This window comes from Gossypium hirsutum, chromosome A12 (genome assembly GCF_007990345.1).
Source record: "Gossypium hirsutum isolate 1008001.06 chromosome A12, Gossypium_hirsutum_v2.1, whole genome shotgun sequence".
Classification (NCBI taxonomy): Eukaryota; Viridiplantae; Streptophyta; class Magnoliopsida; order Malvales; family Malvaceae; genus Gossypium; species Gossypium hirsutum.
In genome coordinates, this window is record NC_053435.1 from 52911485 (window position 1) to 52935520 (window position 24036).

General features: G+C 36.1%; 1 protein-coding gene and 1 non-coding gene across 2 annotated transcripts; one reads left to right on the forward strand and one right to left on the reverse strand.

Annotated features, from left to right (window-relative positions):
* Positions 1–5599: 5599 nt before the first annotated feature.
* On the reverse strand, positions 5600–6411 carry LOC121211387 (uncharacterized). The gene is made up of 2 exons (XM_041084147.1): positions 6258–6411; positions 5600–6018 (listed from the first exon to the last, which is right to left on the reverse strand). Exons 1-2 carry the CDS (start codon positions 6409–6411, stop codon positions 5600–5602), a joined length of 573 nt encoding a protein of 190 aa, XP_040940081.1.
* A 14180-nt stretch (positions 6412–20591) lies between these two features.
* LOC121211862 (small nucleolar RNA R71) lies at positions 20592–20698 on the forward strand. Its single transcript, XR_005907079.1, has one exon. It is a non-coding gene; the product is annotated as a small nucleolar RNA R71 (small nucleolar RNA).
* The last annotated feature ends 3338 nt before the right edge of the window (positions 20699–24036 follow it).

The window sequence follows — 24036 nt, forward strand, 5'->3', positions numbered from 1 at the left end:
TATACATGTGTATTGATTTTCATTTTTCACATAATCTTGATATATATATCAGTGAGTTAAAGACCGAATGCTATGTTCTTTCGAGTTATGCAGTAATAATGATTTGTGATTAGCTCTTTGAAGAAATCACGATAAAATGCATGTTTGAGATATCATGACAACATAGAGAAGAATAGTTTTTAAAAAGTTATTATCTTTTAGTTGAGACTGATTCAATTGAGCAGTTGATTGAGTTATATGTATGTTTGAATTATTCATGGCTTCAGAGGTAAATGTTGATTTTTCATGTATAAATAGATAAATGACCTGCGTAAATAGTACATATTCTGGAGGTTATGGTACAGAGTTGTATACGCATATCAGAAAGGTTGCATCAGAGGTACATTTTTGCAAATCCAAGTTGTCTGATTGTTAAAGTTCTCATTGTATGAAGTTTAGTTTGGCTTGAATTCATGCTAATAAAGTATAAATAGTTGATGATATTGACAATTGAAGTATCCATTATGATTCATCTTGGTTTGAATAAATAGTTTATGGTTTCTAGAAATGTGTTAATAAGAAACCAAGAGATTTTGCAACAGTTATGATGCCTAGCATAGTGATAATTATTTGATTATTTGAGAAGTACAGCGATGGATAATAATTTGATTTAGTTATACTAGTAAGAGTGTGAAATGTTATGTACCAGACTTTGAATCTGATACCTGAACTTTTAGAGAGTTAAAGTTAATTTTCAAGTATCTCAGAAGCTATTACAGTTAGTATTGATGTTTGTGTGAAAATGTGAGGGTATCTCGAAGAATTGTGCAACAGAATTAGCATTATCACTGAATGGTTAAATGAGCTATGGTTGATTGCTCGAAGAATTTTGTGTATTCTTCTCAGTACGAATGAGTTTTTCTACTGAAGAACTATCTGAGTTATTCATTTTGAGGTTATCAATTCATTCAGAGTGTAAATTTTAGTTGTTATCGTTAGAAATCCAGAGTTGCACCGCGACTTCAGAAGAAAGCTACAGTAAGTTTTGACCATGAGATTGCTAAATGTTACTGCATGTCACCTTTGTATTGATAGTTGAGTTGAGGAAGAGAAATTCTCAGAATTAAATTGAGCAGAAAGGATTTGAGGAAAGTGAAAATTAATTACAGAAATCAGAGACAGATTATCAAAAATTGTATACAAAATCGAAAGGTAAGAATATTGACACTCAAAAGAGAAACATTTTTTTTTGAAAGTACCTTAGTGGCAGAGAATTTCCATTTTGGTAACAAAAGAAGAGTTAGTTGTGTTTCATCAGAGAGTATGAGGTTAATGATAAAATAAGGTCAGTTAGTTATCAGTGGGTATTCCAGTTCAGAGCCTTAGTTTAAGAAGCAAAATGTTGGGTATGCCAAGGCTGAAAGAGAATTTGAAAGTGTTGCTGGAAATCAATTTCGAATCCATTCGTAGGTAAGAGTTTAGGGGACAAAAATCCCTAAAAGAGAGGAAAAATATAACATCCCGAAATAAGGCCTAAACAGAATAGTGGTTGCGAAACCACGAATCTAAGGTCAAAAAAATTTATTCCGATTAAGTTTTAAGGTTTATTCATTGATTGAATAATTGTGTGAAAATTTCGTGAAGAAATTTTATGTATAAGTGTCTAATTTGATAATTAGGACTAAATTGTAAAATTAGAAAAATGTGTGTTCTAGATAATAAAGGGGATTTAATTGAAATTGGTTCTTAAAGTAGAGGTCCTTATTGAGAAATTAGACCATTATATTAAGTTTGGACAAAAAGGGGCAATAATAGGACAAATTTAAAAGAAAAGCCTTTAAGGGAATTTTCAGGCATTTTCGTCATTTAGTAATTAAAAGAATTAAAAAGGGAAAATAAAGCCAAAATTTTTCCATCTTCTTCATGAAGGCCGAATATACATGGGGGAAGCCATGGTTAGGGTTTCCAAGCTTTTCAATCTTAATAGTAAGTCCGTTCTAGCCTTGTTTTTAATGTTCTTTATGTTTTTGAGTCCCGGTAACTTGATTTAGCTTATTCTAACAATAATTCATGCTACGGTTCATATTTGGAAAATACCCATAGGTTAAATGTGTTTATTTTGATGTTTTATGGTAGAATATTAAGCTTGAAATTATGTTAAATAACTTTTGCTAAGCGATTTTAAGTGAAAACGAGTAAAACAACAAAATTGGTAAAAATACCTAATGTTCATAGGCATAAGATAGAGTGGAAATTTGATGTTTCCATAGAAGGGAAAATTGTTCAGCATGTCATAAAACATAAGAAAAATTGGATAAATTTTAATTTCCGAGCCTAAGGGCAAAATTGTAATTCTGTAAAGGTTTAGGGGCAAAATTGTAATTTTTCTAAAGTTTGAGTTAGGGAATATTTTGAATATTAAATTAATTAAATAAGTGAAATATGATGTTTTAGATCCCGAAAAGTGAGATTCGGACCTAGAACGGGAGAAAAACTGAAAATCGAGAAAGTTGGTAAAATGGTTGTTTTGGTATCGAGGTAAGTTCATATGTTTAATAAGCATTTAATTATGCATATTTGAATGATAAATTGATATTTTGGCCATAAATACTTTACTATTGAGTTTTAGATATAATGATTAATGTTCGATAATAATTCGATATTGGAAAGAGAACTTGTATAATTTATATGTAAGACCATATTTTGTATTATGGCTTTGTATGATAATAAGAAAGTATTGACTAGCATAGTTTGATGAGAATAAGTTAAGTTGATGATATGATGAGATTGAGAATGTAAGTATGTAAGTTGAGTAGCATTTTATTATTATGCAATTATTGTTATTAGTATTGTTATTTTTGAGTTATACGACTAACCTTGAGAATATGAGCAAGTATGTTTCAGCTATGACTTGACAAGGCATTAATATCTCAAAGTCCATGGTTTTACCATGGAAATTAAGGAAGAATTGACGAAAAATTCCATGTTCATAACATGGCATTTAAGGAGTAATTGACGGTTAAGGATACCGTGTAAGACCATGTCAAGAAATGGCATTGGTAAAGCAAGGATCCCGTGTAAGACCATTTCAAGACATGGCATCGGCATTGATCAAGGACTCCATGTAAGACCACATCAAGATGTGGGATTGGCACTAAGACAAGGATACCATGTAAGACCATGTTTGGAGCATGGCATTTGGTAAGACAAGGATACCATGTAAGACCATGTTTGGAACATGGCATTTGGTAAGATAAGGATATCATGTAAGACCATCCCAAGGCATGGCATTGATAAGTTCTATAAGGCAAGGAAATCATGTAAGACCATGTCAAGACATGGCATTGATGAGTTACTATAAGGAAAAGGTCCCATGTAAGACCATGCCAAGGCATGGCATTGGTGAGTTCATAAGGCAAGGATGCCACGTAAGACCATGTGGTAATGGTAAGTTCAAAAAAGAAAAGGTTCCCGAGTAATCCAAAGAGTAGATCAAAGAAACGAAAAGGTGAGAACATGAAGAAAGAGTACAAGTTTGCATTTAAGGCTTATTTAATATTGAGATTGTAAGTAATTGAGATTATCAAATGTTAAGTAAGTGATGAGTTTTCAGTTATGTTTGTGACACTTTATGAGATAATTGGCAATATGCCTATATTATGAAAGACTACTCATGTGTTAAGAGAGATGTTGCAAGTATGTAAGCAAGTTATTAAGTAAGGTTCCTTTTGTATTCTGAGCCTTTGGTAAGGTTACCGATGAGTTAGATGGGAAAGTAAGAACTAAACATTATTTAAGCAAATTATGACAGCATAGTAGTAAGCTAAATTGATTGCTATGCTTATTATTTTGCATGTGAACTTACTAAGCTTTATAAGCTTACTTATTTCACTTTCGCATGTTTTAGAGTACTTAAAAGCAAGCTCAGGTTGGAGGTTGTCGGAGATCACTTCACACTATCAACTATCAAGTTACCAAATGAGTATCTTCATTTACAAACGTTCTAGTTTATGGCATGTATAATGACTTAGCCATTTTGTGTGTATGTCCTTATGATATGGCTAAAGAATGGTATGTAAATATTTGATAATGATTAGCTATTGAAATGGCTAATGAAGAACATGTTTTGGTGTTATGTATGCCTAAATGGTAGTTAATACAAAGAAATCATGAAAAAGTGAAACTAGTATTAATACAAAGTATTCGAAAAATTTTTCATGTTCCCGGTTTGGTCCTGAACCGTTTCAATTGCATGCTTTAGGGTTTCGAGTGCCCTTTTTAGGGGCATATTGAATGAATGTAAATAAATTAATTTTAAAAGAAAATTTTATGCCCCGAATTAGTAAGTTAAGTCAGGTAACACCTCGTGCTCGACTCTGGAGAGGTCTCGGGTAGGGGGTGTTACAGGGGTACTTATTCTTAATAGTTAATTTGTTCAATTGCCAGTAGTCGATGCACATTCGCATAGATCCATCCTTCTTTTTTGCAAATAAGACTGGTGCTCCCCACGGAGACACACTAGGGCAGATGAACCCTCAATCCAGTAACTCTTGAATCTGAGCTTTAAGCTCCTCAAGTTCCTTCGGTGCCATTCTATAAAGGGCGATGGACACCGGAGCTGCACCAGGCAGGAGCTCAATCCCAAACTCAACTTCACCATTTGGAGGTAACCCAAGTATCTTATTGGGAAATACATCTAGAAAATCCTTAATTGTTCTGATATCTCTAACAGACAGAACCTCAAAACCCGAAGCACTGATGTAGGCTAGATACGCCTCACAACCCTTATGAACCAACTTCTCAGCTCTAGGTGCAAAAATCACATTTGACAGATAATTTCGACGCTCCCCAATCACAACTACCTCATCACCCTTTTTAGTTTGCAGTACCATCACTTTGCAGCAAAGTCTAAATTCACCTGATACTTAACCAGCCAGTCCATGCCCAATATTAAGTCAAATTCTCAAAAAGGAAGTTCCTTTAAATCTACTAAAAAGATCACTCCTTGAACCTCCAAAGGTACATCCTTAAACAGTTTATTCACTCTCACAGACTGCCCTAATGAACTTAATACAGTAACCTCACTTGTAGTGCTTTCAACCACAATACCCAAAGTCTCAAACACAGTGCACGCTATATACGAGTGTGTAGACCCAACATCAATCAATGGAGTATAAGGTACATTATGGCTAAAGAACGTACCCGTAATAACATCTGGAGTGTCTCCGTCCTCTCAGTGCCATGCAGCATAAACCAGTGCTGGCTGCCTCACCTCAGTATGACCAGCACCTCTGCCCGGTGCTCCACGACCATAACCCAAACCATTTCCACCTCTGGCCTGACCACGGCCTCTCGGTGGCTGCTGAACACCTCTCGGTGGCTGAACAATACCCATACCAGTAGTTTTCATCTGATCGGGCCTCCATGGACAATCTCTGATGTGATGCTCCAAAGATCCGTACCTCAAACATGCCCTTACCCCTTTCTAGCACTCGCCCTAATAGCGTCTCCCACAATCAGCACAAGGCTGTGGCCCAAAAGCATCAACAGGAGGCCCAACTCTGACTGGCCCATCAACTCTGGCCTTTTTCTTAGGCCTCACAGTTGAACTTGAAGGCTCTCAAACCCTCTTGTTCTTTCCCCTATCCTTTTCAAGATTTTGGTGCTCAACGCGCTTCACATCCTTGGCGATTTTCGCCTTTTCCACTAACACAGAAAAATCTAGCTCCCTCTGTGGTGCTATCAGAACTCGTAGATCATCTCTAAGGCCATCCTCAAAATGAACACAGCGCTTATATTCAGTTGCCACCATCCCACACGCATAGCGACTAAGTCGCAAAAACTCAGACTCATATTCAGCTACTAATTTATCCCCTTGAGTCAAATTCTGAAACTCTCTCCTTTGGACATCCACATAACTAGCGCCCACATATTTCCCTAGGAATGCAGTTTTGAAAAATTCCCAAGTCAACCGATCAGGCTGAGAACCCTCTTTAACTGTAAGCCACCACTGATAGGCTTCATCTTGTAGCAACGACGCTGCACTTTTTAATTTCTACTCTGGGGTGCAGTCGAGGTCATCCATGATCTGTTCTGTGGCCTCGATCCAATATTCAACCACATTAGGAGAAACTCCAGCGATACCCCTAAAGATCTTAGCCTGATTAGATCTGAGTCATTCCGTCACCGACCCACGACCCACAGTATCAGTATTAGGCCCAACGACCCTTTCCAAAATCCGCAACATAGCTTGGGACAGTGCGTCATCCTAGCTGCACGATCGTGTGACCCAGTCTCAGTCAAAGGTGAAGTCGGTGCCTCTCTAGCTTCATTGTTAGGCATATGACCTGATGCCGACGACCCAGCCCGAGCACCTCCACGGCTTCTGCCGCGGCCTCTTGTACCCTTTCCACGAGTACCTTTGGTGCTCATATCGATTTGCGTATTATCTATTTTATAAATCTTATGTATCAGTTTACAGTTCCAGTGTTTGTTACAGGATATGTTATGGAAAATATTATCAAAGTTTTGTTTCGCAGATCACAATCATACTACAGTTTTAGGTTACCCTAAACAAAGTATTTCAGTGCAGTCTATTACCTAAAGTAGTCTCAACATTTCAATTTAAGTAGATAGAAATTTTAGAGAACTTATAAAATCGACGTCGGAGACTCGGTGTGCCACGCATTCAGTAAAACATTTTCAAGTATTTCAAATTATTTAAAACAGTTCTTTTTTGAAATTCTAAGTTTTTAAGGAAACCTAAATCTACAGCTAAGTTTTGAAACCTGGCTCTGATACCACTAAATGTAACATCCCAAACTTGATCTAGACGTTATGGCCGAATCTGCGATACCACATTGAAGTGTGTTTTGACAACCATCGTTCTATTTGAAAAGTTCGTGATATATTAAAACCCTCATAGTAATCTTTTACTAAACTCTTAAGTATCTTTGACCGTTATTAAAAACTCAAGTAGGTTTAGCACAAGTTTAATCATTTAAGGTTGTTATTGCACTTTAAAAAAACCATGTTTGTTGCGGGGCTTTTGAAATATGTTGTAATAACGTGGAGTTTTGAAAACATTTATGTTTTTTTGAAAATTCGTGACCTACTACTAACAGATATAAATCAGAATAAGAAAACCCCAAATTAAAGTAAAAATTTAAAAAGGCCTTATTACATAACAATACCCAAATCAAATAGCTCAAAGATTAAAACTTTAAAACGGTAGGAAAAGAAGTTGTGTGGCCTCCAGCGAGTCCCTCGCAGCGTCGACCTGCCTAAGGATTACATGCACAAACCCAGTGTGTAATCCCTTTACAAAATATCAATCCAACCATAAGAAAATACAGTTCAGGCCTAAGCCCGTTTCAGTGATAGTCCAGTATCAGTTAGGACCGTAGCCCATTATAGTATCAGTATCAGTGTGGGCCTTAGCCCAATACAGTAACAGTAACAGTAATGCAAACAGAAATCCTAGCCATCCATCCTCTACACTTCACTCCGTCCAGCCGTACATCTATGTGGGGATAAAATCAACCCACCCATCCCTACACTCCAAAATATAACACTGGTTGCGGCACTAAACAGTGATTGCAGCAGAGCTGCCAGTACAGTACACTTCCTCCAGATATAATAACCCAACCCCATGTAACATGTCATGTCATAATATCATACCTGAATGTAAAGCATGGCATGCTCGATTACAGTCATACATATCAAAGGGGTATTTCAGTGGTCATTTCATCAAATTGAGGTCTAGGTATACTTATCATCCCAGTAGTAGGTCCACAGTTGTCTCGGGCGACCCTGCAACCTTAACAGCCAAGCAGTGATAATGGGCCCAAAACCCATAATGCAGCCCATATGAGCTCGCATGCCCGTGTGGCCTATATAGCCCAAAAATTGCCTTGGCCGTGTGGACTATACAGCCTGGCCCAATAATCTCCACATGTCCGTGTGGTTCACCCATGTGGGGCCCACAAGCCCATAGGGCCCACACAGCCCATTTCAGCCGAACGTGGCCCAAAACGGCCTAAACCTATGAAATTTCTCATGATGGCCTTTACAATCAAACGCCCACATTTTACGCGTTCGGATTATCACATGAGCAAGCGCACGCTCATGCAGCGTCTACAGTCATACTTTTTCGGCTTTTGCTGATCTACGTTTCTAGTAGTATGGTTACACACCTGTTTGCGAGGAGTGCTAAAATTCCATGATCACCAAGCCTACATTCATTCAAGGTATTCGATTAGTCTTTTAATCACTAGGGTTAAACACCCTCTTATTCATTCACACTTAATCCCAACATGATATTTATTACCTGCCTTGATTGAACAAATGTGATTTAACCCACTCAAATCGCTGACCAAGATTGACTTCAAGAACCTTGGAAAGTATCTGTATTACAACTTAATCTCGTTAACCAAAACCCTAACGTAAATAACTTGAACCAAGTGAGCAACTTACCGAAATGCAGAGCTAATAGCAGAGAGTAGCAGTAATCGGTCTACAAAAGTACACCCTAAAACTGAGGCACGAGATGGTGCAAACACCGCTGACAGTAATCGACACAGAATAAAAATTATTAGAGGGGAAAGCTATTTGACAGAGAACAAAGAAAACAACAACTGTACACTTAAACTCGAAATGGAATATTCGGCTAACCCCAAATAATGTAAAGAAAAGAAAGTCAGAAGATAGAAATGAGGGGAAGAGAGAAATCAAAAGCATTAACCCCAAAACTAAAACAGGGAAAGATGGAGAGAGATGATGAGGTATTCAGCCTAGATAACAAGGTGAAAGGGAAAAATATTGAGAGGAAGATAGGAATAGTATTCGGTTTCAATCAACACAAGGTACTCGATAAAATTTGAAAAAAACGAAAGAGAAGAGAAATGAATGTTCGGCCAAAGCACAAAAGAAGATGATGATGACGGCATAAAACCAGTTGAGAGGGGAAGAATGGTATTCGGTTAGGGTTACAAGGATGAGCACATTCAGTAGAATAGAAGATGAAAAAGAAACGGCTACAGTAGAAAAATGGTTGAAAAGGGGAAGCAAAACTGAAAAGAATGCAGGAGGAAAAATACCCGAATGGTCACACTCAGAATTCACCTACCAAACAAAACCTTAACCCAAAGAAAGAAAAGAAGTAGAAAGGAGAGCAAAACCACACAATTTCGGCACTAAGAGTCTATGGCAGAATTTTTCTAATGGGGATCCACAACAAGCTGAATGGTTGAGGAGAATCCCACTTTGACACCACCACCCCCTACTCCTTTATCCACTCCTCAAATATCTCTCCAAATCTCTCCTCTAATCCCTCAACCGACCAATTCAAACCCTTTCAAACTCCTTCTAAAATTAGGCCACACACTCCCCTCTCCCTCAAACACTCCAACCGCCCACTAGCTTCAAAGATCTACTAATACCCAACTTTTTACATGGCACAGCAGCAAAAAGACACCCCTTGTGCGTAGTAGAACTTGAACTCAAGTCCTTTAGCACTAGTAACATGCCATTATCCCTTGGACTAGCAAACTTGTTATAACTTTATATTCCCACACTTATTTAAAAACCCATTATCCAGAATCCAGGGTTTTATTCAAATTTAACAAAAATTTTGCTAAAGCCCAGGTTTGAACCCAGGACTTCCCACACTTCTCAGGCACTTAACCACTAAAGCAAGCAAGCATGAATGCAACATAACATGCAGATTCAAATGCTTAGATTTTGGGGCATTACACATATAATCTCAAAGTTGGGTTTCAAGGGATAAAAATTCAACAAGGTTGGCTTGAAAGACTCGAACAGTCGAAAGAAAAGTTGCCTAAATCATTTTCAACATTCCATGCTTCCTAGGATTTTGCCTCAAGAAACTACTAAGTCAATTCTAGAGATTTAAACTTTCATGCATGCATAACTTTACTAAGGAATTAAAAATTTTATGGTATAATTTGCATTCTTTATTAAAAATACATTTTTGTCATATTTCAATTAACATAACAATTATTGAAATAATCAAACTTTATTCATATTAAAGTTTAGCATACTTAATAAATTTTCAAATTTTTGAACAAAATATAACCTAATCATAACTGAAAGAAAAATTTATTCTGAGTGGAAATAATTTCAATTTTTCGGTCCCCCTACTTAAGATGAACAATGCCTTCATTGTTAAAAGTGAATAGATACTATACACCAGGTAGGATTTTAGAAAAGATGAGGTGAGTCAATTTGATTGCTTAAGTATCGAGCTCTCTCTAGATCTAATCCTAAACATGTATATATCTATTACCACACTTTATACTTTGCATATTGTTCATTTTTATTAATGATTTACACCTCTTGTTTTATTATACGAAAATAAAAATTTCTAATAAAACCTAATCCTATTAAATAACCTAAGAATAGAAATAAAATAAAGTCAATATCCCCTATTTTTATTTATTTACTGATCCCTCTGAATTCGACTCATCTTTTGCTCCATAGTCTTTGTTTTTGCATGAATTGCTTCGCTCCCTTTTCGATAGTGGACTCCATGGTTCAAATATGAATCTAGAAACTCAGACACAAAAATAAATAGGTCATTGTATATTTTTGTAAGAGCATTTCTCATTGAGTCATCTCGTATTTTTGAATATCTCCAGTAAGCTTGTTGTTGTCACTGCATATGTTGCATTATGTCCATCAACTTTGACAGCTCATCTTGAAGATCTGGGCGAGGTGATTGAGTCCTGAACATTGAAGTTACGACATCAGGTTCGATTACTGGTTCCATTGGTTCTGCCTTATCAGGGATTTCAGCTGACTGTATTTGTTCGATCTCTATGGGATCTTCTTCTTTGGGATCCTCCCTTTCTTCAACTCGTTACTACAGAAAATAGTCTTCGGTTATTCAGTAGAGGTCCCAATCTATGATTTTGTCCTGGCTATAACCTGTCTTCTTTACATTTGCAGGAATTTTATCTTCCAAGCACAAAATTGTTATCGTAAAAGGAAAGTAAGCCAGGCCAGAACGTCTAGTGGCACAATTCTGCATTTCTCTCATGATGATTTTTCCTACATCAATGGTCTTTCCAGTTAAAGTCGAGTATAATAAGACCATTCACTCTATTGAAATTATAGTCCCATATAAAATAGGCATAAGGCTAAATCGAATGAAATAGAACTATACCTTCGCGAGTGGTGTCAAATATTCTCTACGACAAGTGTGAATTCATTGCTTTGACACAGTCCACTTAGAACCTAGAACTGTAAGTTCGTTGAGATTTTTTTATAGATTTTTAGAGTTAGTATTGCTCATCAAGGAAGAATGTTCTTCGTCGTCGAAATCAGGTAATCCAAAGAATTCATTAATAGCGTTTGAGGTTATTGGTACCTTAATTCCACGAATAGAAACTTTCGTCAATTCTCTTGAGGTCAAATTCGCTTAAAATTCACGAACTAACTCCTCATCTGCACTAGGACTTTTCTTAGAAAATAACTCCCAATTGATAGCTTCAGCAATTTGTCAAATACATGCCATGTAGTTAGTATAGTTCTTTTTTTCAACGTAAAGCATTTTTCTGGAAGCATCTGTTAATTCTTGAAAACATTTTCGTATCTCACTTTAGCTTCTTTACAATGGAATTTGTTTTGTGATTTTTCAATTTGAGCAGAAGAACGAGTTCTTTTGCGAGGCATGATTAACCTGATTATAAGAATAAGTATTTTCTCAAAAATTTAATTAGTATAAAATATTAATAATTCAATAATTTGAAAAATTAAATAATTAAATAAAATTGAAATTTAGGAGAAAAATTGTCTTACCACCTTTTTATAGAAGTTAAGAACTCAAAGAAAATAAATATAAAGCAAAGGAGGTTGGTTTAGGGATGGGTGTAGGGTACCTTGAAGGTATGGTGCGATAGGCAAGAGTAAATAGCAAGGCAGTAGTGGTAAGTTAGGGAGCAGCAATGCACTAGGCAGTAGCCGCAATGTGCGGCTCCTTGCGCGAGCAACAGGGCATGCGTGTACCATGTGGATGCGGGAGAGTGCATATCAAGCAAGTGCGTCGAGCAGGTTTGGCGAGTTGCTAGGCACGCAAGCTGGTGCGAATGCTGCTGAAGTTGGATGTGCGGGCAAGTGCAGTGACAAGGAGTAGGTTGCTAGGCTGTTGGTGGACACGGTGTGCGTTAGGCTACTGATGCCGAAGGTGGGTGTTGGTGTGGCTAGGTTGAGGTGATGTGAAAAAGTGGAAAAGGTGAGTGAAATTTATAGTGAAGGGAGTAGGAGTTTAATTAGAATTCTTAGAACAAATTAATAATTAATATAATGCAAATTAAATTATTATTTGCTATTAATTTATTAAAATAAAAACTTATTAACTAAAATATGATCAAATTTAAACTAATCCTAATTCTATGCAAAGTTAATAATAATTAATATATATTATAATGAATATAATTATATACTAGTTATTATCATCTTATTTATTAAATTAAATAAAAAAGATTTATTCTAGTTGGCTTTTGAAAATATTTACAAAAAGAGACATCTACTTTTTAATATTTACAAAAAGAGCAACCAAATTTTGAAAATAGTTCAATTAAGTACCTAAACATAAAAGAAAATTTGAAACTGAGTTGCAATTAAAACTTGGATCAAAATTGACCCTTTTATTTGAAAAACTAAAAATTTATTTTTCCATTTAGAGAATAATTTCTTGGAAAATTATGTTAAAATCAAATCCTAGGAAGGATTAGAGGGGTCATAGCAGTCCCGCTTAAGTTCCAATTTCTTAGACAGAATATATTTAAACATACTAATCCCAAAAATATACCTTAAAGCATTTATTTAAAAATAGAAACAAGAAAAATTAAATATCTGATAAAATGAATGAGATTTGATCCCATTCAATTTTATCCCCCAGTAATGTTTTAAGCGCTGAGCATTGACTCAAAAATTACCTCTTTTATTTTGAAGTTCGATAACTCCATATGAATAAACTTGGTGAACTGTAAATGGACCGAACCAATGTGAATTTAACTTACCTAGAAAGAACTTTAATTTGTAGTTGAATAACAAGACTTGCCGACCTGCTTCAAATTCTCGAACTCAAATGTGCTTGTCATGCCATCTCTTAAGTCTTTCCCTAAGTAATTTGACATTCTCGTATGAGAACATTCAGAATTCTTCTAACTAGTTGAGTTGGAGCATCCGTTTCTCTTTAGCAAGCTTAAGATCCAAGTTGAGTTTTGGAGAGCCCAGTAAGCTTTGTGCTCTAACTCTAAGGACAGATGACAGGCTTTCCCAAAGACCAACCTATAGGCTGACATCCCTAAAGGTGTCTTGTATGATGTCTAATAGGCCCATAAAGCATCGTCTAATCTTTAGGACTATCTCGTCAATTCAGGCAAACTACCTTCTAGAGTATGCCTTTGATCTCTTTGTTTTCCAGCTCAGCTTGCCTATTTGTCTGCGGATGGTAAGCTATGGCAACCTTGTGCTTTACTCCATGTTTGTTGAGTAGCCATTTTAACCATTTGTTCACAAAATGGGACCCTTCATCACTAATGATAGCTCTCGGGGGTCCAAACCTTATGAACACATGCTTCTACAAAAACTTCATCACAACCTTAACATCATTCGTCGGATATGCCTCGGCCTCAACCTACTTAGACAAGTAGTCTACTGCTAGCAATATGTACTTGTGACCAAAAGATGGAGGGAAAGGACCGAGAAAGTCAATACCCCAAACATTGAATAATTATACCTCAATGATGTTTGTTCGATAATCTCATTTTTGTTGGTGACATTTCCAACCTTTTGACATCGATCGCAAAATTCTTTACGTAAGCATATGCATTTTTGAATAGTGTTGGCTAAAAGAATCCAGCTTGCAATACTTTGGTCGTAGTATGTAACATCCCGAATTAGGGCCTAGTAAGAATATTGGTTTCGAGACCACAAATTTGAAATAGAAATAATTATTTTATGATTCTCATGAGGTCTATGATATGATTGCATGCTCATGTGCAAGTTTCATGAAGAAATTCTATGCATAAAGTTTCCAATTGAACTTTAGGGACCAAATTGAATAGGATGCAAAACTTGCGTTCTAGAAGCTTTTAGCATGAAATTGTTTTAGATTATAAATTAAAGGGTCCTAATTAGCAATTTAACCAATTTCTAAAAGTTTGGACAAAAATGGAGATGTGTGGGAAAGATTTTAAAAAAATACCTTAAGGGCATTTTGGTCATTTGGTAATTAAAAGAATAAAAAGGGAAAATCAAAGCAAAAATATGCTCATCTTCTTCATGCTTGGCTGAAACTCTCAAGACACCACAGCTAGGGTTTTGTTCAACTTTCAAGCTTGATTGTAAGTGCTCCCGACCCCCTTTTTAATTTTCTTTACATTTTTGAAGTCCTCGTAGCTTGATTTACTTATTTCCACCCTTATTTTGAAGTAGCGTTTATGTATGAAATTTACCCATGTGTGACATGCATGTATTTTGATGATTAGTGGAGGAATATGAGAGTTTAGTTTGTGATAAACATCTTTATACTAGGTGATTTTTCATGAAAACACCTAAAAAGGACCTTTTTGTAAAAGTTGTAAAATAAGTGGTTAAAAATCTAATTTGAAAGAAAATGTGGGCTAATAGAGTGTGTTATAAGTTTGGCTAGGCTTGGGTATCAAAGAAAATGAACACATTTCATTTTACAAGCCTATGGACTAAGTTGTAATTATGTGAAAGTTTAGGGGCAAAATTATAATTTTGCCAAATTGTAATTTATGGATTACTATGAACAATGTGATGGTTAAATAAGCTGAATTTTCTATAGATCAAGAAAAACAGAGTCCAGACTTAGACTGGGGAAAAAATAAGATTTTGGACTAAATCGTATAAATTATCCATATTTTGTACCGAGGTATGTTCATGTGTAAATAAGGCAATGATATATCATGCTTTTAATATTTCTTTAATGTTTGAGTTTATATGATTACTTATTATGTCAAGTGTATGAATGATGTTGTAACCTATGAGCACGAGATTGTGAATGAATTCGACGAACATGAGATGTCGAGAAAATCCCGTTTGAACCTTAGGAATAGTTTAGGATACAATGTGATATGTCAGTAGAAAATATGTGGATATGAGCACATGAATATGTGTGTATATGTGATATATGAATCCGAGTGCTGGTCTTGTATGTCCTACCAGTGGCTGGGTAGCCCGGCATGTGTTGCGGGTACCTGTCAGCTTGTGTGAGTAGCCCGAATAGTTACGTCTTGACTGTCAGCTTGTGTGAGTAGGCCCGTGAGTAGCTCATGAGAGAGCAATATGTGATTGTGATATGAGTTAGCATGTGGCTACATTTGATGCACTATATGCAAGTTTTTCGCGTATCTAATAATATATCGTGTGTTCAATGGGTAAACTTGTAAGTTAATCGACAAGTAAATCAATGAAGAGAGAATATGACAATGTGATTTGAGTTGGTACAGGTATGTACGATAAACTCATCTGAATGAGCTCGATATGTGATGAATGTTTGGTAAGATTGAAAATGTATAAGTTATGTTTACAAATTTGAGTTATATATATGAATTCATGATAACAGTTAAGTAAATCTAGGTTATGTTATAAATGTATATATATATATGATAATATTGCTATTTATTTACATGTGAACTTACTAAGCTTTATGCTTACTCCCCTCCCTTTTTTTTCTTTCTTATAGTATCGCCAAGCCAACTCGAGGATCGAAGGACGTCGGAGGCTCGGTCACACTATCAACTGGACATTTGGGGTATAGTTAGTCTCAGTATTTTGAGTATGACATGTATAGGGACTTGGTCTTTTTTTATATGTCATATTGGTCTAGTAAAATGTGTTGGCTTATGGAAATATTTGATTTATTTTGTATATGGCCATGTGATATGGTCTATATTGATCATTTCAGTTGTAAACCTAATAAATTATACATGCATGCAATGTTTTATGTTTTATGTGTTTGTTTGTGGATGAGATGTGTGATGAATGGCACATATGCTAAGTGAATGAATCATGGTTAATGCCAAATCTATGGAATGATTAGGTAATTTAAAAGTAGGGTTAGCATAATGAATGAATATGAAATTGGTGTGGAATGCCATATGAAAGTATGATGTTTTGGATAAGTGACATGTTGTCATTACAAAGGCATGGAATAATCATGTTTATGAGTTTTCAAGTCACTAAATATACTAAATTGCATGCCATCTTAGATGAATAAGCAAATGAGCATTTAAGGGTGACAAATGGCTTGGAAAATAGCCTAAAATTTGTCCACACGGGTAGACACACGGGCGTGTGTCTAGGCCGTGTGCGACACACGGTCTGCCCCATCGGCATGTGGTTAGATCGTGTGTCCCCAGCACCCTAATTAATTCAAACAAAATGCCCAGCAGTAAACACACGGACAGAGACACGGCCGTGTGTCTCAGCCATGTGGCAAGCACGGCCTTAGAACATAGGCGTGTGCCCAGGCCGTGTGAAGTCTACACTTAATTTTGAGAATTTAATTCGCCACACGGCCTAAGCACACGGGCATGTGATCCTAATTGTATGATGACGTCATAGTCAGAGAGTTACACAGGCTGAGGACACGGGCGTGTCCCAAGCCACACGGGCGTGTGTAACCACACGGCCTACCCACACGGGTGTGTGACTCTCCAGAGTAGAAAATTTTTCTAAGTTATCCTAAAATTTGCATGAAATTGAAAAGTTTTAAAATTTGAACAAAATTTTATGGCTGATTTTGTGTGAATGTTAATGTTTTAGCTCGGTAATACCTCGAACCCTGTTCCGGCGTCGAATAAGGTTAAGGGGTGTTACATAGTATGTGTACCTTCGAAGTGTCCCCCACTCAGAGCTAAGTGGCAATAATATAGAATCTTATGTACTTCATCTTCTACCACTCATCTCCTGACCATTTGATCTGCACACTTTTTAACAAGTATGGTTCTTTCCAGAAATAGTACTTCACATCGTGAAGGAACTTTTTCTTTTGATGATACATCTTATAAATCAGCATCAAACCACAAGCTAAATAGTTAGCAATATCAGCAAACCAAGGGGTATTATGGACATGATTTACCTTTAGTATGTGTTCATCTGGAAATGTCTCCTGAATGGGTATAAGTGGAGAATTCCCTTCTTGCAGATCCAATCTAGACAAGTGGTTTGCTACTTGGTTTTCTACTCCCTTTCGATATTGAATTTCTAGATCAAACTCTTGAAGTAGAAGTACTCATCGAATTAGTCTCGGCTTAGCGTCTTTCTTGGAAAGTAAATACTTAATTGTCGAATGGTCCATATAGACAATCACTTTGGTACCTACAAGATAAGATCGAAACTTGTCAAAAGCAAACATAATAGCAATTAACTCTTTTTCTGTTACCATATAATTCAGTTGAGCTTTTGTTAAAGTCTGACTTGTGTAGTAGATGGGATAAGAAACTTTGTTCTTTCGCTGGCCCATGACAGCTCCTATTGCGAAGTCACTTGTGTCACACATCAATTCAAATGGAAAATCCCTGTTTGGTGTGACGACTATGGGTGCCGAAACTAACTAACTCTTCAAATCTTTGAAAGCTCTTAAGCACTCCTCATCAAATTTGAACGGTCGTGTCCTTCTCCAATAATTTGCATAAGGGTTTAGCAATTTTGGAGTAATCCTTGATAAACCTTCGATAGAAACCGACATGGCCCAAAAAGCTCCTAACACTCTTTACAAATGTTAAAGGTGGGAGTTTCTCAATAACGTCTACTTTTGCTTTATCTACCTCGATTCCATGTCTCATTATCCGATTCCCTAGAACAATACGTTCTCGTACCATGAAATGACACTTTTTCCAGTTGAGTACGAGGTTTGTTTCTTCGCATCGCCTCAGTACCTTGGCTAGATTAGCTAGGTAATCATCATATGTATCTTCGAATACTGAAAAATCATCTATAAAGACTTTCAAGTATTTCTTAGCCATATTAGTAAAAATAGATATCATACATCTTTGAAATGTAGCAGGTGCATTACATAAGCCAAAGGCATGAGCCTAAATGCAAATGTACTATATAGGTAGGTGAATGTTATCTTACATTGATCTTCCGGTACTACTGTAATCTGATTATACCCTGAGTATCCATTAAGAAAATAGTAATATCTCGCCCTGCGAGTCTATCCAACATCCGATCCAAAAATGGCAAAGGAAAGTGATCTTTCCTAGTCACCTTGTTCAGCTTCTAGTAATAGATGCAAATTCTCCATCTCGTAACTATTCTAGTCGGTATGAACTCATTATTCTTGTTATCAATGACCATAATACCTCCTTCCTTTGGCACGCACTGGACTAGACTTACCCACAAGCTGCATGAGATGGGGTGAATTATACTTGTATCTAACCACTTGATGATTTCTTTCTTTACCACGTCCTTCATGATGGGGTTTAGTCTTTGTTGTCTATCAATCATCCCTTTTTCGCCATCTTCCAAGATAATCTTGTGCATGCATACAAACGAACTAATGTCACGAATATCAGCTATGGTTCATCCAATAGCCTTCTTGAATTGTTTCAATACTAGGATGAGTTTCTCTTCTTGCTCAACGGTTAACTCCGCTGAAACAATCACAGGCAAAGTTGATGCATAACCTAAATAAACATTTTTTAAATGTGAGGGAAGTACCTTCAGTTCTAATTTAAGTGGCTTCTCAATTGACGCTTTTGGTTGAGAATAATCCCTATTCTATAACTCCAAAGATTCAAAGTAGGATTGTAGATTAGGTACCCTATGATTAGCTTTTATTCATCCTCCTCTTCATTATTTGGAGGGTCTGATGTCAAAATTTGTTCCAATGGGTCCTCAACATAGTTGAGTTCCTTTCCCATGATTAATTCCTCTAAATCAAACATTGTAGAACAATCATCAATTGTGTCAGGAAATCACATAGACTTAAAAATATTAAATGTTACCTGGTCGTCTTGAACACGCATAGTAAGCTCGCCCTTTTGCACATCAGTAAGGGTCCTTCTAGTTGCTAAAAAAGGCCTTCCTAGGTTGATTGGCACTTCTTTGTCTACTGCAAAGTCTAGAATGACAAAGTTGGCAGGAAAAATAAATTTGTCTACATGTAACAGTATGTCCTCGATTTTCTTTTTTAGATGTGCTAAAAATCGATCTGCTAATTGAAGTGCAACCGTAGTAGGTCTAACTTCACCTATCCCCAACTTTCTAAATATTGACATGGGCATCAAGTTGATACTTGCACCCAAATCACATAGTGCCTTACCACAACATGTTGCTCCAATGTTGCAAAGTATGGTAAAATATCCAGGATCCTTCAACTTTGGGGGTAGTTTGTCTTGAATATATGCACTACATTCCTTTGTCAGGGCTACCATCTCAAATTCTCCAAGTCTACATTTTTTTGATAGGATATCCTTTATGAATTTGACATAGTTTGGCATTTGTTCAAGTGATTCAACCAACGGAATGTTGATATGAAGTTTCTTGAGTACGTCTAGGAACTTCTTGAATTGAACTTCCTACTTCTGCTTCTAAAGTCTTTGAGGGTAGGGTGGTGGAGGCTTCTTTACTCGAACTTGTTGATTCGTCTTCTATGGCAATTCTGCATCTAACGAAATTGTTAGTTTATCAGAATTAGCTGGTTCAGAAGTTACCTTATTAGATTTTGCAGATTCAGGTCTTGGTGAAACTGAAATTTCAACACTTGGTTGAACTTCCTCTGAGTCTTGAGCATCAGCTGGCTCTTCTTCAACTTCGATGGTGTTAGGCTTTAATGTCTTTCCACTCCTCAATGCCAATGCTTTATAATGTTCCTTCCCAGGATTCCTCAAATGCTCTGTATCACTAGGTAAAGCACCTTGTTGTATGTTTCTGAGTTCAGCTACAAACTGGCCCATTTGGTTTTTGAGGTTTTTTAATGTAATTGCTTGGCTTTGGATTAAGGCATTATTCTTGGCTATGTATGCCTTCAACAAGTTTTCTAAGCAATTGGATAGTTCAACTTGAGGTTGTTTCTGAACTCGTTGGGTAAAAATAGGTGGCTGGGTCGGTCTAGGTTGGGCGTATGTGTTACTGGGTCCAACCCCTTGGTTACTTCAGGAGAAATTAGGGTGGTTTCACCACGATGGGTTATATGAATTGGATTGTAGTCCTTGCCTTCCTTGGCTTTGGTTCTGGTTACCCATGTGATACATGGATTCTGGGTTCGAAAGACATTCTTCGAATAGATGTCCTTCCACAATAGACACAAGTTACATTTTCAAATTGATTTGGTGGCTGTGCTGCAAAATTATTAAGCCCATTGGTGGTAAAAATGTTTAGCATTGAGGATATTAAGGATACCTGAGATGTGAGTGAAGTGAGAGCGTCCACTTCATGTATTCCAACGACTCATCTTCCTAACGCTACTCGATTGGTTTGCCATTGATAATTGTTACTGACAATCCTCTCAATGATTTCATAAGCCTCATAATAAAACTTAAGCATCCACTAAAATCCTTGTGTGAGCATTGAGACCATTATAAAACGTTTCAAGTTGGATGTAATATGGGATTCCGTAATAAGGGCAGTTTCATAATAATTCTTTGTACCTTTCCCATGCCTCATACAAGGACTCATCATCCATTTGTTGGAAAGGAGTGATCTCGTTCCTCAACTTAGCATTCTTTCTATAATACTTCATGAGGAATCTTTCTGCTAACTCTTGCCATGTGAAATTTGAATTTGGTGGCAATGAGTTCAACCAGGCTCGAGCTCTGTCCCTTAGCGAATATGGGAACAACTTCAATCGTAGTACATCTTCAGGTACTCCGGCTAACTTGAAAGAATTGCTCACCTCTATAAACAGTCTTAAGTGAAGGCGGGGATCTTCAGTAGCCATTCCACTGAATTGACCCACAGTCTGAAGCATCTGTAACATGATTGGCTTTAGCTTGAATTGTTGTGCCTCAATTTCGAGTCTCCTAATACCTAGACTAAGATAATAAAACACTGGGACGACATACTATTTTATAGCTCTATCCCTATCTTTAGTAATAAGGATAGGATTTTGAGCAAGGTTTGCTCCGTTTCCTTAATTTGGATTTTTGTAGTTAATCTTTTTGACCTTTCTCTGACTTGCTTGTCTTTTTCGCTATCGAAAAGTTCTTTCAATATCAGGGTCTATAGGGAGTAAATCGATAATTTGTTCAATACTAATAAACACTTGAAATAACATAGAAATATTAATTAAGTTAAAATTGAACAAAAAATTAAACCAAAAAGCAAAATTAACAAATTCACAAATAATGACTTTCTAAAACAGTCTCCGACAACGACGCCAAAAACTTGGAACGATAGAAAAGTGCAAGTGTACACAATCGCAACAATTAATAAAGTGACAAGTAAATGTCAAGTTATCGTACCCATAGGGACTGTGAAAAGAATTATTTATGAATCAATTAAAAACACTTTGGTGAAGAAAAATATTTTGATTTGAGGAGGTGATTAAAAACTAAGATTTTAACTAAGTAAAATAAAAATAAAATAAAAGTTCGAATGCATGATTTCAAAAGATGATTTTAATCAAGATGATGTAGTTGTGCTAGATTAATTACATTCTTAACTTATAATTATTAAACTCATGTTTATGTTGTTACGAATAAATTCACGGCAACTCAGTAATTTGTTAACTTATGAACATACTTACCTACTAAAATCCATTTATCTCTTGACTATATCTCTATTCCAATTCAACTGATTAAACAAATTTTAATAAGCAAATGTGTTAATGCACATACATACTTATAAAATTAAAATAATCTCTCGTACATATCTCTATGTCAATTCAAACAATTAATTCAATCTCATAAGCACATAAAAGATTACGTGAGGTAACAATGTATTTCTACCTTGAAACAGTTTAATCACAATAATCTTGCAAGTTATGCAAGGCTAATGTATCGTTAGATACCGTTGCTAATTTAACCCTCAGCTACCTTAGATGATTAAACATGCACTGATTAAGTATTGTGTCAATTAATTACAATTTCAATTTAAATAATTAATTCATTAGTTACCTTACAATTGTAATGCAAGAATAACTTAGTCATGGTTTTACTTAATCAAACATCTTACCGAGGCTTACAACAATACGAACACAATTTTAATAACTCAAGTAGATGAAATGAAATAAGCTTGACATGAATTAAATTTAAGCCATTTTAATTAAATTAAATATATCAACATCACAAATATTCATGGACATGTTCATCATAACAACAACGAAATTAAAAGGATAGGGAACAAGAATCAAATCCGGTGTTTCTCTGAGGATTGACTAGGTTGCTCTGCTCCTCCTTCTCTGCTTGTTCTTGTTGAACCGTGGCTTCCATGAACACTTGAATGCTACTGCAAATGGTGGTTGAAAGACTCTTTTTCAAGAGGTGGAATCAATAAGGGAATGGGAAAGGAAATGAAGAATAATGAAGAGAGAAAAGTGAGAGAGAAGTGAAGATTGAATGGTTTTGAGATGTGTTTTAAGTGAGCATCCAAAGGGTTGAGAAGGCTACTGAAAATAGCCAAAATCAGTAGCCAAAGACTCCCCCCATGGTCGGCCACACATGTGGCATGTTTGAAGATTTCAAACATGCTATTTTTTGGTAAGGGCAAATCTTGATAGGCATGAATAGTAGAGGGGTTTGAATGCAAATTGAAGGAGTCTTCAAGGGCCATTTTTCAAGAAAAATAATCATCCAAACAAGCTGATTGGGTCAGCATATGGGACGGTTTTGGGCTACCCAATGCTCGATGAGATCGGTTTTCTCGGTTCAGCTCAATTAGGCCCCTTTTCATAATTAATTAATAATAATTTATTTAACCCAGCTAAATTGGATTAAAATTAAAATTAATTATACTATGAATTAACACACATAATTTGGACCATCCTAGGCTGAAAAATTAATTCTCCTTGATGCTTCAAAATTGCTTCTTGGTTTTGAGCTTCTAGTAGTGTCTGCCAAGCCGTTTTTGGCCCTTTGTGCAAATCTATTGAAAATAAAAAAAATTAATCAAAATTTGATATAAAATTAATTAAAATTCAACATGCTCATAATTTGAGTGCAATTTAATTTTTTTATAATTATTATATAATTTTCGACAATAATTTTACCAAGACTGCATGAATTTGAGTTAAAAAGGGCATGAACAGTGTGTATATTTTTGTGTTTCCATCTATCTCAAAATGAGTGGTTGATCATTAATTCAAGAATGTGGATTCGATCCGACCATGTCTACCTGTTACGTGATTTGGGACTTAGTCTGATACCACTTTGGAATAAATTTTGTGGCAACCCAATCAAACCAGTGGTTGACGCAATAGCTTATGAATTTTATGCTGCCCTAAAAGATTGAGTAAACCATAGACATCAGCATGAGATGATTACCCAAGTCGTTATTCAAGGAAAATAATTGTTGATCTATCCACACGAAATATGCAAGTTTCATGATGCACCATATTATTCCCGTGATTGCCTAGAAAATATAAATTTATCCATATTTGAGGAACTAGAATGGAGGTAATAATCAACTATTTGATGGAGGGTCATGGCGAGTGGACTTGTAATGCCAACACTGGGGTGGCCTTAAAATTCAACACAACTATTATGTTTCCGATGGCAAAAATGTAGATGTAATTTATTTGCATCCTCTTGGCACTTACATACAATGCTTCTAACATCACTGCATACAGAGTGGTTATGCTTTATTCAATTTTACAAAAAGAACAAATTTGCACCAGCTATTAATCAATAAAGAGATGATGAAGTGCATACAGAGTCGCAAACAAAGTATGTACTTTTCGCACCTAATCATAGCCCTATGCAGACGAGCTGGAGTTCCCATGTCACACTTATTGAACCATTCACGCTACCAAAAAAGAGAATAATTGGGGACAACATGTACGTCTAGTTCATTGAACTCCAAAGAAAGAAAATGCAAGAATCCAAACAATGCAAAAAG

Coding starts and splice junctions, on each gene's coding strand:
- LOC121211387 (XM_041084147.1), bottom strand. CDS start 6,411: ATGAGCACCAAAGGTACTCGTGGAAAGGGTACAAGAGGCCGCGGCAGA. Junction 6,019..6,257: donor TGAGACTGGGTCACACGATC/GTGCAGCTAGGA, acceptor TAAAAAGTGCAG/CGTCGTTGCTACAAGATGAA.